Source organism: Polyodon spathula, chromosome 19 (genome assembly GCF_017654505.1).
Source record: "Polyodon spathula isolate WHYD16114869_AA chromosome 19, ASM1765450v1, whole genome shotgun sequence".
In the NCBI taxonomy this organism is placed as follows: Eukaryota; Metazoa; Chordata; class Actinopteri; order Acipenseriformes; family Polyodontidae; genus Polyodon; species Polyodon spathula.
The window spans coordinates 28,298,532-28,318,657 of record NC_054552.1 but is presented as its reverse complement, the minus strand read 5'-3'; the positions used below and the strand labels follow the sequence as shown (position 1 = coordinate 28,318,657).

The following is a 20,126-nucleotide window of genomic DNA, read 5'->3' as shown; positions in this document are numbered from 1 at the left end:
GTAACTTCTTTGTGTGTTTTTAACTAGTGTTTTAATATATATATATATATATATATATATATATATATATATATATATATATATATATATATAGGTAAACAAAGGTTTACACAGAAAATGTCTTGATCTGAAATGTCTTTTTTTTTAAATACACCCCGCTAAATCTAAAAAATAAAAAATCTAGTGAAACACAGTCACATCTCCCCGCTAACTTCTAACAATAACAATCTCTTGAAACACAGAACATCATGTCACAGCTGCACTATTTTATTCCCCCTCAAGGGAGAATCCTATTACACTGAAAATGGATCACATTCTGGTCAATGCCCTTGTTTGTACTTGTTTACCGAGTGGCATTTGAAGGGTTAATCCACTGCTCAGCCTGACAAAGTGAGCCAGCTGGAGATGGGGCTGATAAAATATATATATATATATATTATATATCTATATAGATATATATTATCTATAGTATATATATATATATTATATATATATATATATATATATTCAGACAGACCATGTCTGTCTGTACGACAGTCGTGTCTCATGTGACTGGCATTTCACTGGGCCACCCGTAGTTTTTTTTCCCCAAAAAAGCGGGCTGGGCCACTTGTGGCAATATGCCATCTGCCTGGAGTATAGAAACACATTCCAAGAATATATTCCAGAGATCGTTCAGGATATAAACATTATGCTCACTTGAACAAAATTAATTTCTTTTCAAAACTTTTTATACTGTCTACTCCATAGGTCCAATACAAAAAAAAAAAAAGCATCAACCTATGTATAAATATTTTAAGAAACTTCTTAACCAAATTACTCTGTTTTAGTCCATTAATGCTTTCCAGTGTCACAACAGGAGAAAAATATTTGCACACTTAACTTTTAAAACTGCTGGAAAGTATACCAAATACCATATGCATCTCTAAGGAAATAAAATGTTGCATGTATTACATTAACGAGACTATTCACTTGTATTTCCAATTTTAAACATCACAAAGCAACTTTATGAATTTTGTGTTTCGTGTGTAATTAAAAACCACAGTAAACCCAGTAAATAAAATACAAATAATTATCATGTCCCTAAAGAACTATAAATCAATTCTATTTTACAGATTATATTATATATTTTATATTATTATATTCTCTGATGTATATTGTAGATATTGGCTTGGTATAATGCATCCTTTATACTGGGTGCTTATGAAGTTTTCTCCACAGTATAACCCTGTATGTCCTGCATTCTTGTTTCTAGCTTTAATCCCAGCTTAGCCACTGGCTGCCTGCATGACCTTGGACAACTCACTTGACCTCTTTATTGCGCTAAGACACTGAGTAGACCAGGACTGAGACCCAGAAGATCTACCATCTCAGTCTAGATAATAAAACATAATACACTCATTTTGCAGAAAGACAGCTTTTAAAAATACAGCAGCAATATGAATTAGTGCAACTTCCGTTTGATAGACAACTAAACCCTTTATGTACATGACGCAAAACTACACCAGCACTAGACAGTACAGTATGATCTCCATGTTTTAAACAAAAATACAGGTACAGTAGTACTAAGTTAATCACATTCTAAAGGACAAAGAACATTTTCACACACCCATTCACAAATATATATGGCTGATTCTCCAGTTATAGTAATTGTGCTTATGTTTTTGTTTGCTTTTTATAAAATGAGCCTGCTGTGTCTTAATAAAACATATTGTAATGATGATTATTCAAAAATTTACACTACCAGGGAAACCTTAACTGACACTAATTAATATAGTTCTTTCACTGGATTACAGTCCCAGATAATTATACATGTCCATTTGTTCAGTCCAAAAATGTTACATTATACATTTAAATTAAAATTGCTAAAAACTTCAAATCTGCAGTGTTGTGGGATGTTTACGTCTGCGGACAATGAAACATTTTGGAATTCCACTGGCATTTGTAAACAACTCTGCTGAGAATCAAATTTTAAGGTTTTATCATTCGAGTTAAGGTTTTATCATTTACAGATTACAGAGCATGTCTGATCATCAGAGTTCCACCGAGGACAATTAACTGAAGAGCAGGATTCTGGGAAACCCAGCATCACCCCCTGGTGGTAAACCATGAGTGCTGCTGCTAGACACCGCTTCAACAATCACTGTTCTAACAATTTTGTATCAGCATTTATACCATTTCTTCAAAGGTGTTTTGTCCCTTCCTATACTAAAATCGGACTAAGAATGTCATCTCTGTATGTGTTTTACTGTAAAATGTTATCAGTATAGAAAACACATTGTTTAGAAAAAAAGTTATTTTTTCTTCTCAATACGCTATAGAGTGTGACCGTGAATGTACCTTCTACACAGTAATACTGATGCAAACTGTAGCAAGCGCACGCCTACTTCTCTGTACACATACACATAATGACAATGAGGCACGCAGGTTTCAAGGAGGGAAGAAGCTTGTGTCTCTACCGATAAACCCATCTGTGGGCAATGTAACCACACTGGACTATCAACAGTTTAAATAAAAATAAATAAAACAGCCACAATAAATCATTTCAAAGTAGAAAGATTAAGAAAGAAACTAGGATCTCAGGAAATCAAAAGTAAGTCACATTAATAATCTTTATTTTTTATATAGTGCCTTTCATAGTGCACTACCATCACAAAGCTCTTTACTTTATGCATCAGCTGCAGAGTCACTTACAACAACGTCTCACCCGAAAGACATTCCTGACCTTGTTATTGTAGGTACTGTACTGCCAAACACATAGAAAACAATTCTTAATTTATCCTGTAGATGGCTCTCTAAGCAAAATCCTGACACTGCATGGCTTTTACACAACTGCAGTGCAGCCCCCTACCATATACCACAGTCCTTTCAGCATCTGAATAAAACAGCCATTAGGGACCATTTTGGAAACACAGTGTAAATTGCAGACTAAGCAGATCCTCTCTTCAGGTACTTCATCAGATAGGGTTCTCCCATGCAGCCTCTTCGTTTTGTTTCCCAGCCCTCTGCTTAGCATGACTCTCAACGGAGCAAGATTGTTGTTTGAATGATCTGTCAAAAGCAAATGACAATCTTTTTGTCATTCACAGTCAGCGTTCTAGCTGGCTATACTCCCTTAAGAAAGCGGAATTGTTTCCTAGCCTACCTCAGCTAACAGAGCAAATGTCACATCAAGCATTGTGACTATGTCTGCTGGACAGCACCTTCAAAACCCAAACCCTGTCCTTCATACAAGTTATTTCAAAACACTGTTTTCCAGGAACAGACATTTCAAGCCCCACATTGCTGCAGCTGGTAAATGCTACTTCCGCAGGGGTTCAGAAAACTTGCCAATCAGAACCCCCCTTAAAAAGACCAGCTGTAAGTTGGTTTGCAAGTTTGTGTATAAGTAAGGATTTTTTTTTTTTTTTTTTTTTTTTTAGAAAACATGCAAAAAAAAACTTAAAATCATCATGGTGCTTTAAAAGGGATAGTGAGTTTAGCCACATTCTTGTTTTTTTTTTCCCCTCATCTCTTAGTATTTTCCCTATGCAAAATTACATAATGAAAAAATATTAAGTGTTCTAAAAAATAAATGACAGATAATTTGATGTTTGTGTTAATTTGCCTCAACTGACACTTGGGGACTAGAAGATGCTGTGGCTTTTTAAAGTCTTGCCTTTAAAAACCAATACAGTAAAGCTGTAAATGTTTTAGAACTTTCATATGCACTTTGCCAATTCTTTTATAACTTACTTTCAACTGACGATGTAATCTGTACTATACTGCTATTTACTGTTTGCAGTAATATGCTATATTCCCCTGTGTAGAAATTCTGTTTCTACAGCTGCCATCTGCATGCATTTCATTATGACAGAGTAGTTTGGACTATAGGTCAGTTCTGTCGACCAGGGTTTGGATTAACAAGAGTCAACTATAGTATTAACTCTTACTCTAGTAAAATGACTGGAATGACACTTACAGCAAAACAGCTCACCGAGCAAAATAAAAATTTAAACAAAAACAGACTAAAAAACACACACACAAATACCTGCCTGGTGATGCTGCGAGCTGGGAGCAGCGTTGCCAGGTCTGCGGTTTTCCCATGGAATTGGGCTACTTTAAAAACACAGCCGCGGGAAATATTAAGGCGTTGCGGGTTGATAATGTAATTAGATTGGTGGTATAACTTTAAAAGATTAAACTGTTTTCATGTTTGCAATATTGGTAGGGATACAGTACCAGCATTAGTATTTCAATAAAGGGAGCACGCTGTAATTCGGTTGCTAGTATGATTGTTGATTTGTCCCTTCAGTGCTTCCATACACATTTGTTGACAGTGACGTGTGGATGAGCTGTACTGGGGCTTGTAGTTTCTATCTAATTTATATAAAGTAACTTTTCTTATGCCTAGGACTACGTGTTAATAATAAGCTTTCTTTCAGTTAAAACAAACAATTGGGCTATTTTTTGGCTATTTTTGAAGTGACTTTGGGCTATAAACCCAACAGAAATCTGGCAACCCTGCCTGGGAGTCAGGCCCAGAGACGTCCAGACACGAAGGTCAGGTGTCTAGGAGCCCCGGTCAAGGAATCCAACCCCTGAGGCACAGGGGTGGTGGTCGGGGCAGCTGGTGGAGGTGGTCTCTTGATCTCCCAGTCTTCTTTGTAGTGGCAGCTCCCTCCTCTTGGGCTCCGGCCATAGAATTTCCGGCAGCGAAACTGCCACTTGTAGAAACAACAAATCCCTGGGTGGCGATCCTTGGGAGGTGACAGCAACGGTTGAGCCCCTGGCTTTATCCACACTCCCGTCAGCAGCTCTTGCAGCGGCTGCTGAGGTCGGCATAGCCGGTTGCCCCCTGGTGGTGGAGGCAGGAGCAGCAGGTACTCTCCCTCTGGTGATGGAGGAGGGAGCAGAGGGTGGAGGCATTGGCTTCCCTTTCTTGGGCTTTGGATGCTTGGCCTTCCATCTCTTGGTCCCTGGAGACGCGGGCTTACCCCTCTTGGGTGCTGGACGCTCTGGCTCCTCCCACTCCAGGTCTGTGTCTGGGCCCTCTTCCCACTCTGGGCAATTGATCTTTCCATGCCCATACTCCAGGCAAAATGAGCACATGGGTGAACCGGCCCGGGCCAACTGGGACTGCTCCACCTCCCAACACTCTCGGTGGATCCGGCAGGCCCCCTCTAGTGTCGGGTACTTCCCTCAGACCCCCTTCAGCTGGAACTCAGACCTCAACTGGTTAAAGTCCTGCAGTTTTTCGCGGTGCTTGGTCTAAGTGAGGTGTTTTCAAACTTCCATTTTTAGACACTGGATGGTGCTAGGGTCCAAAAGCCATCTCACGGCTACCTCCATGTCACTACCAACAAAAAAAATCATCTTCAGAATTAAAAAAATGTGTACTCCCAGCACCTGTTCTGGCCTGGGTCCTTGGCGGTGCTACATCCCACGCTGGACACCACTTGTGGCAAGACATCTCGAATGGTGACATATGCAGACTAGGAAGATGACAGAGACACACAGGTACTGCTGGTTGAAAGTGCTGGTGCGAGTATTTATTACTCAAACTCAAAAAACAAAACACTTTTACACAAAACAGCTCACCGAGCAAAATACAAATTTAAACAAAATCACACACAAAAATATCTCCACCAGCAAATCAGAAATAATTTTTACTTTGTTTTTTGCTTTTTCCTCTCTCTCTCAATCTCTCGCACACACACACATTCCTCCTCTATAACTACCCACCACAAACACGTTTATACACACGTGGCCATTTCCAATTTAACAACAAATTAATCAGTTCAGGAGATGGCCACATTCTGCACAATAACACATTTGGTTTTCAAAACCAAACTTTTTTTTTTTTTTTTTTTTTTAAAGAAACACAAAATACATTAACCAGCAGGGCTTTGCCCTGCCCCTGTCTATACACTGGGCTTTACCCTGCCACAGGCTTAAAAACCTCCAATATAAGGGAAATGAAGACTATGATGGTCCTTTTTATTTTCACCCAAATCGTTTTGGTAATCCAGCCCAAGTCATCTATAGCCAAGTTTTAAATCCACCACTGCATAATGCACAACTGTTCAAATGTAAACTAACAAACTATTTTTAGCTACTGAAAAATATTCCTGGCCTGGGGAATAATGATTGGAAGCATTGTGTTCATTTTGTTTATCAAGCAGCTATTCAGCCTCTAGTGGGGCCCTGGTGCTTATGCAAGCAAAAGCTTTCAAGAGTGCCTGCAGCTGCAATACTGGCTTCCAGGTAGGCTGCAGGTTCTGAACACAGCTGCCCCTGGGAACAAGAACAGCCTCATCTCCATCTGGAATAGAAGGCTATCAGATATGTTCTATCTCAAGATTCACAGCGCTACTGAGAGAGAGAGGAGAGGAGAGAGAGAGAGAGAGAGAGAGAGAAATTCATACAAGACACCTCTGTATAGCCCAGAGTTAAAATGGAATTTACAAAAAGATGCATTTTATTCCCTCTTTCGCTGCTGTCTATGCACTTTGTTCCATTCAGCAAATACTGCTTTGCGTTATGACTCATCCAAGTGCACCTGCGCCCATGTGTTAAGTACTGACAAATAAAAGCCCTACATCCATTTACACAACAAAGAGATGTACCCTGCAAGGCAGCCAAGCTCGCTCTCCCTCCCTCCGTCCCTCTCTCTCACACACACACACACTCGCTCTCCCTCCTCACTTGTTTGTGCTGGGGAAAACAAAATCACTTTCCCTCGTTGCCCCAGGGATTTTCGTTTTTCTCTTTGCACTACTTTGTAAACCTTGTTTCATTTATTAATAATTTCCCGTCTTTAAAGAGTGAAGCATATTTAATACCAAATGAACACTGCAAAAGCATAAGACTATCACAGCCAACACCCCCCCCCCCCCCCCCCCCACAAACCGAAGCCAGTCCAACCTTTTCCATTCAAAGCCCTTTATTCTCCGAGGATACATTTACAAGCAAAGAGGGATCAACAAACTAGTTGCTTTAAATCCTTTCTGATGCTGGGCTGAAGTTAGAAAGGCTTAATGAAGGCTTTAACAAAAAAAAATTCACCAGGGCTTTACAATAAGCATCTGACTTGGTGATTTATGCATATTAATAAGACCAGCCCTACCGAGGCACGCTGAGCTGTAGACCCCCCCCCCCCCCCCGCGAATAGGCAATGTCTTCAGCTCCAGGTGGGATTAATAAAATGTTTACATTAAAGAAATGAAATTCACAGCTATTAATCTCTGTCTGTCCTCCTGTTCAGCAACATAATGACTAATTAAACATCAAAACAGCTATTAATCTCTGTCTGTCCTCCTGTTCAGCAACATAATGACTAATTAAACATCAAAAGACCTGCACTGGAGATCTTCTTTGACAGTTTCTATCCCAGCAATCCTCCCAGGAGAGGTATTCAGTGGTTCGGACAAGCAGGCTGGAGTGCACTGGCAAGCCGCAAATCACTCGCACTAACGTAAGAAAACTAAAATGTTTCTTATCAAATCAAGGGCGTCCGGCAGCTAGCAGTACCGTGTTTGTGGGCTGGAGACAAACACATGATGTGCTCTCTGTAATGTCATTAAACAGGGAAAACTGCTATGAACTCAGCGGCAGCAATATGAATCGTCTGTTAGTGAGGTGGTGTGACCCAGATCTGTTTATAAAATGCAGGCAGAGATAATATGAAACTCACAGACGAAGGCAATCCAGGAGGAACCTTTCTCACTTTCTTTGCTTGTAAGGGATCTGCAAAAAGGGGAAAAAGAAGCCTGTTTGCAAGGTTTGCAATATTACATAGATTCTGTATTGTGTGTATGTGTATGATACTTTGTATAATGTACATCCAATTAAAGCACTGAGAAGCCCTGAAGTCAAAGGGACTGCAGTAAAGCAGAGATATTCTATCACATGCTTAGATCACACAGGGGTTTATTAAAAATGAATTAGTTGTATAACTTTTTGCTATAAAAAAAGTCCAAAAAAGTAAAAACACAACAATGTTTGTTTTGCATCAAAATGTGTGTGTTTGTTTTGCATCAGAAATCTAATTTGAATATGGCACAGACCGAAACTAGAGACTTTCTTGAGCATACCACATAATAGCAATAAAACATCACGATATGGAAATTGAAGTCCACAACGATATGGAATGCTTTACAATAGTTCCGGCATTTATAATGGTGTTACTAAGTCACATAAAAAATGCATAATCTACTAATATACTAATATCCAGTGACACGTGCTGTAGGAGTTTATTTCAACTAATTCCTGGCCATTACTGTCAGTCAATAAACAGGCAGTGCATTGCAGATCTGTGTCGTCCACGTTTCAGACAGAGAAAAGCAGAACCACCATTTGCGTGCTGGAAGCGGGGTGCCTGAACATGCAAGTACAAAACGGTACAGAAATAGTTTTGTCCCCTGAGGCACAAGAAACTGTAAAAGTATCTCAGGATGATTAGAATTAAATATGCAGCTGGTTTAACTCATTAGTATCTGGACAGCATTCTAATTAACAGGCCTCTTGATTTTTTAAAAGGCATCTAGTGCTAAAGATTTTACATGAGTGATAAGTAGTGGTATTTGTAAATGGGAAGAAATTACACTCTCTCTCTGTGATTTAGGGCTACTGGTAGTACAAGGATGGTTTCTGTACAATAATGTAGTAAAATCTGGAATGGGTGATACTGCTCTGCAGCAGGAGTCTTATTTCCATCCCTGCAGTTACACGTGCACAGGTTCTGAACATCCACTTTAAGATGCTAGGGGGCGTACTTTCAAAAGCGTTATCTCCATTCGTTAATTCTTAATTATTATTATTATTTTTTTAAGTAGTTCTTATTAGACCCTGAATTATATTAATCCATTGTTTTGTTTTATTTTTGTAACAAAAAGTTCATTAAAGATGGTATCCAATTTCCTACAGGCAAGTGAAGATGCAGTAACGTGTGATACTGACCAGGTGGCGCAGTGTCGTGAAGCGTTCTTCGTCGTGGATTTGCGGAAGAGAACGAATAGAACGGGGTTCCAGGCTTTGCCGACGATGACAGCGGTCCTGGACTTCCAAGCCCCATGTCTGATCGAAGACTGGACTGTAAAACAATGCGATAACACCCTGTCATCATTTCACGCTACAAATATTACTGAGGCTGAAGCAGCTGATAATACCAATCATTATACCATATGTTCAAGACAGTTGCTGTAATTTACTAGATTTTCAACCATGACTCACCCAGAGGCCTTTTTTTTTTCTTCTGGAGAAATAAAAAAAAATTAAATAAAATTTCCATCATTTCTCAAGGAAAATATTACTGCTATCAAAACAGATTTAAAAAAAAAAAAGAAAACAGCCAGTTTCAGACCTTTTAATGTCAATAAAAAACCCTTTTTCTCTTTAATATAATGACTTATGGTAATAATTGTATTCCTGGGGTTAATATGCAATATTTACTTTTTTTCTGATTTGAATCACATGTTTATTTATTCAATGCATTCAATCCCTTATTCTGAACTCAGAAGCACAAATATATCACATGCATACTGTGCCATGCAGCCTTAAAGAAGCAATAAAACCTAAGGTTGTTTTTTGGTCTTAACTGAAATGTGGACAAATGGATCCCTAACAAAGAAAGTGTCTGAAATGGTAGTGCATGTGTTATTAGACATAAGAAAAAACATTAGAACATGCTATTTTCACATATGTACAAGTCCAGAATTAACATGTCTGCTGGGTGAATGCAAAATATCTCATTTGTATGAAGCAATGGCAATACTAACGTTCAGTGTTTTTCGCCAATGGGCTTCAATGAGGTATCAAACAATACATTAAAAAAAAAAAAAAAAAAAATTAAAAATTTCCAAAGTAACATAAAAAGCATATATAATAAGTCACTTTTTTTTTTTTTTTTTTTTTTTTTGTAACATTACGTGCACAGCATGCAAATGTCTTAACCTCTTTTTACCTTACCATATCAGTAACTAGCTTAAGGCATGAATTATCAAGGATGATGCAAGCAGTTAAAAAAAAATAAATAAATCTCTCTCATTAGTCCAACCTATTGATTTTACTGTCTTGTTAAATCTAGGATAAAAAATTATTGATTAGCACTGATCATGACCTTAGGGCATCTTATGACAAACACAAGAGATATACTCTTTCTAAATCCCCCTCAGGACACAATGACAAGGAAGGAGGTTAGTGGTTAGTGCTACCAGGACAGGGTTCACTCTCAGCCATCTGTCTCTGAGCCGGTGGCTCACAAAACCATCGAGAAGACCCAGCTTAACCACAGACCTAATATAGAATGTCTGAGCCTGCAGTCAGCTAGACTCTTGTTGATAAACATACATCCAATTACAAGGGAATAATCAACAGGGAGTTATCCTCCTAAAACTCTAGCCAATAGCCCTTGGATTCTTTTAAACTAAACTATAGCTCCTATTTGCATACTCACGAAAGCTAAACCAACTAAGCATTTCGAATTAGTCTATATTAATGGATAGCACATGCATCTTGGACAGGGTTCAAATCTGCTACTGAAAAGAGCTTTTACTTCAGAAAGAAATGGGTACACATGTGTAAGTGTAGTGAAGGATAGCGTTAAGATAAGCAATGATATCCACTGAAGCTACAGAATACGAGACCAAGGGGTCCCCGGGTGGCTGATCCAGTTAAAGCGCTGCCACTGGGATCACAGGATGTCATACAGCTTGGACAGCGGCAGTTGGTGTCCAGGCTGTGCAAAGAGGCCAAACTTTGCTGGGGACTCTGAAGGGGGCGTCACATTTGGATCTGACGCCCCCAGGGTGGTGGATGGGATTCTGTCTCCTAATAGTGCAACAGCAAACCCTACTGGCCAGACACCGAGCACATTCAGAGTGGATAAGAGGCAGGGCTGGTAAAAGCGATTCTGGCTTTAGGCTGGTGAGATCGGAGGACGCTCACAAGCCCTCAGAGCTTCTGTGCTGTGTGGAGACTCGCTGCGGTGAGGAGAAAAAACATAATTGGACATTCCAAATTGGGGTAAAATAAATAAAAATAATAATTGGTCACCCTAAATTAAATTAAAAATAAAGTACGAGACCAGGGACAACAGTTTTAGGGGGCTGATTAACAAAGAAGTAATTATGAGAATTACACACTTTGCGTTTGCGTACTGCGAGTTGAAACAATTAAAAAAAAAAAAAAAAAAAGAAAAACAAACAAAAAAGAAACCAAAGCAATATCAAACCAAGATCTCATGATGTAGGTCACAGCGCAATTCACAACAATTTATAAAGGTTTTCTTGGAAACAGTGATACATTTCATGGTTTGTCACAAGCTTACTTTAAAGCATTACCACCTTCCAGAACCAAGCTTTTCATCAGCGATCAGGCTCACTGATGCAAACTCTTCCCTGTGCTCAACAGTAGAAACATTACAGGTCTCAAGGTTTTCTGCATTCATCTAGAAATACTGGTTCCTGGCGCCTGTCTTTGCCTCTGCATTGACCTGGCTAGGTGTTTGTCAGTTATCTGTTTACAGAATTAACACAGAGATTTGCTGAAAGACAGTGGAAGGCTTCCCTAGCACCATCAGCATATGAGAATACTGTAGAACTTTATGTTACTGACATTATGCTAAATATCAGGCAGGACTGTACACAGTTGTGATTGATTCCTACTGTCAGCCACACTGAGTGTGATTGGGTGTTAAGTGCATTGTTCACAATCAGAGCATGTTGACATGGTATACAATGCAAACATTTGTTTCATTGAAGGCGATAATGAATAAAGCTGATAAAATAATAATTATCAAACCTTAAACCAGATTACAGGTTAGCAACATTAAGGTGATCAGATTCATGTCACAGGTACTGTAAATAAGATAAGGGCTTTCCATGAAAATGGTAGAAGTGAAAGGACACAAAGTCGGCAATAAAACATATTCACTAATAATATGAAGACGTACCTAGTGTTTTAAATTCTGGGGACTGTACACATTATTAGTGTAGCTTGTACAGATTTGTATCTAAAATGATCTCATGTGAAACACAATTATTACGTTTCCATGAACAAAAGCAGCATGAATAAGTAATCAACATGAACCAGATGAAAATCAGTCTTTGATTGTGACCTTCTTGTAAACAAGGTTCCATCAGAACACTGTGTTCAACTTGTAAAGCTTTAGTGTTTATCTGGTACTTTTTTCCATGTATTTACCAAATCTGTGCTATGCGGAACATGGCTTCTATAGTAAACGCTGGAGTTATCCCAAATTCTAACTTCAATCAAATGACAATGGAGTCACTCCATCCATTACCAAACATAAATAAAAAAAAAAAAACGGGTTTATTAAGTTAAAAATCTCTCGATATGGGAAGATTTCAATGCAGAATAGCCTCTCCAAACTTTAGTTATCATCATCTACTGTGAAATGTCACGCCGGTTTGAGAAGATAATGACAGTCATCCATCAAATGCATCCTGCCAGAATAATCAGGCTAATCTGTGTCACTGGAATAGAGCTATAGAGAGAACAGAGAGGCAGATACCTGGAGTACCAAGCTCCGAAACAATGCAACATAATAAAGTGATTTCAAATAACACATTCCTGACATCCAAACTGTCCTCGTCAGCACTAGCACTGCTTAACACAGAAGAACATTTCCTCATTTTTCCCTCTGGACGTACTCAGTTTACAGTGCATTATAGACAAACTGGATACAATAATCGTTTTGATGACCTTTCACCTCACATGACTTCACGTGGGGGATGACCAAGACCACAACAAATAACAATAGTATAATTTTTAAAGCTTTCATTCATTTAAATATGGGTTCGAGCAATCCCAATTGGTCCACTTCAGTTGTAACGGCCCGTGTTGTGACAGCAGTGGACCTGCTTGGAAAAATCCAAAAGCTGAAATTATAATATATGTATTGTTCTATTTTGGAAAGCAAGTCATCTGAAGGATCGTTAACACAGTTATAGAAGGGACAGTGCCTTCCTGTTTGACAGCGCCGGAACACTTAGAATTTCTAACTCAATAACACCTGATGTGTCTTACATCATGTTCAGATGCTGTAATAATAAGCTGTTAAATGAGTCACCTTGCATTAGCTTCATGACCATAGCATAATGGATGGGCCATTACAAAGAGACTGGTGTAATAATATTGCTGGGAACATTGACAGATTATTTTAGCATTGGATTTCCTTATTGATCCACCACAGGAAGCTTCGGAGGTAGACAGCTTTATTAACAATAGTACGCAGGAGTACTCCAGCTGTAAATAAGTTAAAAAAAAAAAAAGCATATTCTTCACTTGAGGAATTGAATTAATGCCACAAAAGCACACATGCTGTCAAGTGCCACACATTTTCTAGCTCAATGAAAGCTTGCTAAAGACTTCAACAAGGTACTTTTAAAAACTTATAACAAGGAACTTTCAAGTTGTACATGTAAGACAACTACATGATAACAACATGGCAAATGCAAACAAACTGCTCAACAATAAAATGCCACGAAGAGTGAACTATAGAAGAATATAGAAAACAAACAGCAATGTATTTTATAATGGAATAAACCTCAACATGACTTTAGGACACTGAAGATTTGAAAGGGGTTTTCCATATACCTTCATAACGCGACATGATTTGAATACTGAGCGTGGAGGTTACACGGAACACTTAACAACTCAGCTCAATTTGAACTGAAGCTCTCCATTAGTATCACAATTGAGGCATACCATCACATTTCCACACTACTTCAATTAATCATCACTAATGCTCTGACACCAAGCATCAGTACCAGGTTACACAGCTTCAATGGCCTCCTCCCCCTGTCCTCTGCACTTCACACACTCACACAAAACAAATCGTATTCAAATGACTACATCATAAAGGAAATGGGCCAGAAAACGACCAAAGGAAACAAGAGGTTTTTGGAGGCTAGAATAGGTGACATACAAATACTGAAAAAAGTATTATGATAGCAAGAAATCGAAACATAGCTTTTTATGTGTATTTAATGTTGTGATTAGTTTATGGCAAAGAGGGAGAATATGAGTTGAACGAGATTTTAATTCATTCTTAATATAAGAAACAAAAATTTGGGAATCATGAATTTGCTTACAAAGTATTGGGTGGTGCTGGGCATAACTTGACACCTGATTTTAGTAATGTTGTGAATTTTTCATACTTTTAAAAGGGTTCTATTTTAGTGTTTTTGTTTTAACATTTAAATATTTTGGGCTATCTTCAGACTCTCCTGTTTTGTTTTTACCATGGGAAAGTGTTGTATCCCAACCCCGGTCACTTATTGTTACAAAAACACCAACTATAAACATTTTACAGAGAAGGCTGACACAAAACAGTGGAAAAATGGTTCCTTACATGTTTTGTAACACTTTGCTTTTATATAAAATGGTCCAAACTGCACTGTTGTAATCCAGTAACACTGATTCGAAATGTTTCTGACCAGCATTAAAACTCAATTCTGTTTACTCTTGGGAAAGGTAAATATTTCAGTTGGTACCTGAAGTCATTTAACATGATGAATGTATGTATGAGAAATCACTTTGTGTACCAAATTATAGACACTTATTCCACGTATAGTTTTTAATTTAAATAACTAATATTAAAAATAGTTAACTATCATAAACTGTACAATATAAAAGCATATAGGACATAATTAACTCATCAGAAAATCCTTCAAAGATGATCATACACGTCACAAAGCTCCTTATATTCCGTGTGTGTTGGGTGTAGGGTGCGTGTGAACCATCAAAACCAAAAGAAGATGCCAATTTCTGTGCTAATAAGGTTGACTTGGAAGTTGGACATGAGCTAGAGAGACACCACAGGAAGCTTGTATTAAAAAAGAGCAGTGCAGATATAGTTCAGCCTTTGTTTGTGACATCTGTGTGGAGAGAGGAGGAGATTTGAGATGACCCTTATTTAATGGTATCTCGGCAGAGAGGTGTTCTCACTAATCGCACTGAGCTGCCTGCCTGTGCATGACTGTGCAGGCCACAGAGACTGCTATTAACATTTCTGCATGGACTGCTTCTCACATTTCAATTCACCTATGAGCTTGCGTGCCGGGCTTTTCTAGCTACTTAGGGGTTCCTGTAAACACGACTTAACAGCTTACAAAATGACTGGAACTTTCCCGTGGAAAAATATCTTGGCATGTCTCTGTTACCCCAGCTTATTTTGTAATCATCTTTAAAACACATATCCTGAATGCATTCTTAACTCTTAAGCACAAAGGCATGGCTTAAGACCCTGAAACTAATTAGTTATATTAGGATTTATACAGTCTTATAAAGCTTCATCTAGCTACCTAGTGAAAGAGAAATATAACGAGGATTGCATGCTAGTCATTTTATAGGACTGCAACAATAATGCTACCACAATAATGCTTTTCAAATAGCCCTGAAGATGCTACTGTCCCTTTTTATATTTTACAGCACAGCTTCAATGGATTCCTGTGAAGAAAATAAATGTGCAAACTCTGAAGTTTAACATTTCAGTTCTAAACCATGAACGAATTCCTAAAATCTATATTAATAAAATCATTTCAGAAAAACAGTGGGGGGAAGGACACACACACACACACAAAAAAAAAAAAAACACAAATAAAAAAAAAACACAGACAGTTAGGAAGTGGAGGCTAATGCAACCAGACACCAGAACAAAATGATTACCCTATAAACTAAATCTAATTAATAATGATACAAGCTAGAACACGCTGCAGCTGTGCAATACTACACCAAGCAAGAAAACAAAACCGAATGTGCGCGTTGACAGTTGTTTCTTTCTAATAGGAAATGCGTCTATGTAGTTCATAGCACAGTACAAGAGCAAAAAAGGGAAACAACTTACTTGGCATCCAGAAACTGCTGGCTCTCTGGTGTACACTGAAAATTGACCTCTCTCTGAAGATTTACCTTAAAAAACAAACAAAAAAATACTTTGAGAGGGTTTTTTTTTTTTGTATAGATAAAACACAGTTTCAAAACGATGTCAGGACAACACATGCAATCTTTACTATATGACCAGACTTTAAAGTTGTGCTCTCTGTAAGATGCCCACAAAGGAATTAAAAAGTACAAAATTAACTAGAAGTAGTGTAGGGATTTGAACCCAAGTTTTCAATCTATCAATAGAAGACATATTTAAATATTGACATTTGTGTTGAACAGCTGCTTTAAATCTACCTTGAGTCTGGTCAAGGACAGTCACCACTAAAATACTGATTACTATGAAAGATCTTACTAAAGGTGTTCTTATAGAATGCTTACATCAATGTCAACCGATTCAGTATTTTCTGCTGAAGTAATGTGCCGTGAAACAGCCATCAGGCACAAAATAAATAAAATACATAGTATGCAAAATTATCTGAATGAACATGAAATCATGCTGCTCACATTATCTAGACTCAGCATTTTTTCCGCAGGAAAACAGGAATTGTAGACAAAATGATGAACAACTTCCGACTAAAGCATGCATTATTCCTGGCAGGTTTTAAAAACAAATACAACAGCAAATGCAGCATTAAAACTCAATTCTGTTTACTCTTGGGAAAGGTAAATACTTCACTTGGTATCTGAAGTAACTTAACAAGATGAAATGTAGGTAACAGAAAGGGTAAAGAACTTAAAAACATCAGATGCTTTTTGCAATATCTGAAATACAAAGGAACACTTTCTGTGTACCAAATTGTAGACACTTATACAAGGTAAGAAAACCCTTCAAAGATGATCATACACGTCACAAAGCTCAAAACTCACTTGAGAAAAAATAAATTAATCAGGAAAAGCAGTTTAACTGACAACTGTGTTTCCTTTTCAGTGTTTGCAGAACTCTAACATTTCTATGTTACCCGTTTCTGCAAGGGAACCTGCATTGAGTTGTGGGTTAGCAACAACGCATATCAGGTACCCACAATGCAAGGTGACATCTGTTTGACAATGCTGATAGTCACCTGGAAAGAAAGAGCAGAAAACCAAAAACCTCTAAACAGTGCTAATTTTTTTTTTTTTTTTTTTTAAGTTGATAGTGACTTTAGCCAAGTCTCTCTCTGGGCTTTAAAAATGGCAAATGCTTACAAATGAATATCTAGTGTATTCCCACCCAAATTGGCATATTTCATACATAATCTAGTGTACAAGTTGTAGAAACACAAGTGCAGTGTAAATCTCTTAACTGTGCACACCGGTAATGTAGTTAATGCAGACCATGTTTAAGGTAGCTTCGCATTACATTCAGCCTCCAGAGTACTGGAGCTAACTGAAGCAGTATAAATGTGCCGAGGGACCTTGTGCTAATCTACAATGCAACGGAAAAGTGCCCTAGGAGTCCAACTGCAAACAGACATTTAACTGTTTTAGTGTATTTACATGCATGAGCAAACCGCGCAAAGGGTGATGCTCCAGTAAATAAAGACGAGCAGCATTTCAATGTGATCGTTGTGCAGTGTAACCTTCCTCTTTTTGCATGAACAGTTTTGAGCTATTTGTCCTTTGGTGATAAAGAAGAAAGCTTGACTGTAGTTCCCTAAAAAGCTTGTTATTGAACCATTAACATATTGTTTTCTACCAACGCATTTGTATTTGTGTGCACATTATTGAGGAATTGTATGGTTATTCTTTTTTTTTGGTACTATTGATTATTTATAAGCAATTGATTTTTAACGCTTGTGTCGCTTATTTTGAGGTCCTTAAATCACCATAAACATCATTGTACAATATTCATTGTCACACGTTCGATAAACCAATAAATAACACTGTTCTACGTATTGAAAGCATGCATACAGAAAGTTACATTTCTAAATGTTAAAGCAAGACAGTCTTTCCATTCTCACTGCAATTTAAGTGCTATTGGCTAGTGCTTATGCCAAGCATGTTGCTGGCCGCACTGAAGATGTTTCAGGATTCAATGCCAATAAGCACAGCTGCTGAGCCACTGCGTCCTCCTCCCGTTCACTGCCTGCCAAATTCCTCAGCCCGTTATGAACGATGAGACCGCGCTGTACGAAAAACGTCAAGTGTGAGCGAGCCTGGAGGTAAAGCGAAGGATCCCCGATAGAGGTCGGCGATTAGCGGGTCCCCAGTTGTAATCACTATTCTAACCCTAGCCTTTATCTCATCATATTCTCCATCTTAACTCGGCACTGTCTCAGTGACAGGCAGTCCAGCCTCTGAGCAGCCTCCCTCTCCTCTTTACAGAGCCAGCAGCTTCTTACTCTTGATAATAGCGAGCATCATATATTATAGCTAAACGGTGACAAGCTGATTAACGTTGGCAAACACATCACCTACAAAATAAAATGCAGAGTCAATTATTTTGTCCCATATCCTAGCGGTTTAGTTATCTGAGCGGTTTAGTTAGTCTGTGTAAACATGTAGTATAGGGTGTATTTTTTTGTCTTCAGAATACTATAGTTTAAGTAATACTATATTACATTTTGATTGTATAATGCATTAATGAAAGTTATAAACAAAAACAAGCATTCCCAGGGTGTGTGCGGAGCGAGGCGGGTATCAGAAATGGCACCCTGCAAACGTGAATTAACAGCGGTTGTAAAGTGGAAGATCTATATAAGAAGCACGTGTCACTGTCGGCTTATAGGACGATACCCACATGCGAACTTGACCAAGAGAATCCAAGAACGCAGTTGTGATGATGCCTGTAATCCCTGTTTGGTTAAATATGAAAGTACATCTGAAAGCAGAGTTATCTTTGTAATGGTCAAAATCACCCAAAATACAGAACCTTTTTTTTATGTGAAATATGTCCTGTATGCTATAAATACAGTCGGTTGTGTAACTCAACATGTTATTATTCATTATTAATTGGTTGGGAATACTGCACATTAATAACAAATGTTATTAAAAAAGCAATCCTGGTGGGAGTGATTTATTTCTAATAATTTAGCCATGCTCCAGGAAAAATTTTTTTTTAAAAATCGCTGAATTAAAAAGTGACACTGTCCCCATGTTAAATGCTTTCTTTATTGCACACATTCTTACATGAACCTACTACTTCAGCACTAAACCTTGACTACTTCTACATTAAAAGGCTAATTAATTGAATTTGAACATGCTGTTCATTGTAATCTGCATTAGGTGCCTTCTTCGAAAGGGCAGAGGCGCACGAATAGAGTGCAGTAAAAAGCCGCCACCTTCCAAAATTACACTAATTAAAACAATTAGCAGGGTGCTAAAACTAACGTAAGAAAACTCTGAAATAAAAAAAAAAGTATTACAAACAACAATGCAAAGTAATAAATCTAACTGCAATATTACATTATTAACTCTGCATAATACTGACGTAACTTATTTATTTCATAACCAAAAAAACGGATTTCATTATCTCTAAATACTTCAGAAGCTGCCATTGTCAACAAGGTTTTTTTTTTAAACCATAAGCTGCCCTTTGCCAGTGTGAACACTATACCAATATCTATTCCGTGACAGTAAAATCGAAAATAGTAAAATGCAGTAGAGAATGCATTTGGTGGTTTATACAGCTGGGACCCCCAACCCCCAATGCATTTGACCCCAGAATATTAAGGATCCAATAATACACCACACAGCAGGCACCAAAGAAACGCCAAATAACCTTAATCGCTGTATCTTATAATCCTGTCTGCCTGATGCCTCCATCAATCAAACCAAGGTAATCAGTTTCAGAAATATTACAAACATAAAATAAAATAAACATTAAAACTTGGCCCAGATCTTAAAGTAACATGACTAAGATTTAGCAGTCGAATGATTTTCAAATAAATGCTAGAAATAAAAAAGGAAAAGGCAGCTTTACATTTTTCCCATTATTTTATTTCTAGTAAAATTATCTAAGTTTATAGTCCCACAGCTTATAATGCTGTGGTCTTCATTTCACTGGAGGGCAAGGACCTAAAATCGCCTGTATGTATGACAGGGTGGAAAAGGGATGTGTTAGCCTACTACCCAAGCATATAGCAATCGCTGCCTGTAGCTGACAGGAATTTACAATACAATACTTAATGAACAGGTTTCAGTGGCTAGGAAATGTGGAGTAATAAACATTTAAATAAAAGCATTTTCTATTTTTTAAGATGCTGCTATTTTCAGTGTACCCCTCTATGATGCCAAACAAAATAAGCTGCAAACGC

General features: G+C 38.0%; 1 protein-coding gene across 14 annotated transcripts in view; it reads right to left on the bottom strand.

Annotated features, from left to right (window-relative positions):
* LOC121294580 (transcription factor 12-like) overlaps nt 1-20,126 on the bottom strand; it is a 102,118-nt gene that overhangs the window by 28,891 nt on the left and 53,101 nt on the right. For all 14 annotated transcript variants that reach the window (XM_041218406.1, XM_041218403.1, XM_041218408.1 and 11 more), the window contains exons 6-8: nt 15,851-15,915; nt 8,941-9,073; nt 7,676-7,728 (exon numbers count right to left, since the gene is read on the bottom strand). In XM_041218406.1, coding sequence (XP_041074340.1) covers nt 7,676-7,728; nt 8,941-9,073; nt 15,851-15,915 — 251 coding nt within the window. The remainder of the gene's footprint in view (nt 1-7,675; nt 7,729-8,940; nt 9,074-15,850; nt 15,916-20,126) is intronic.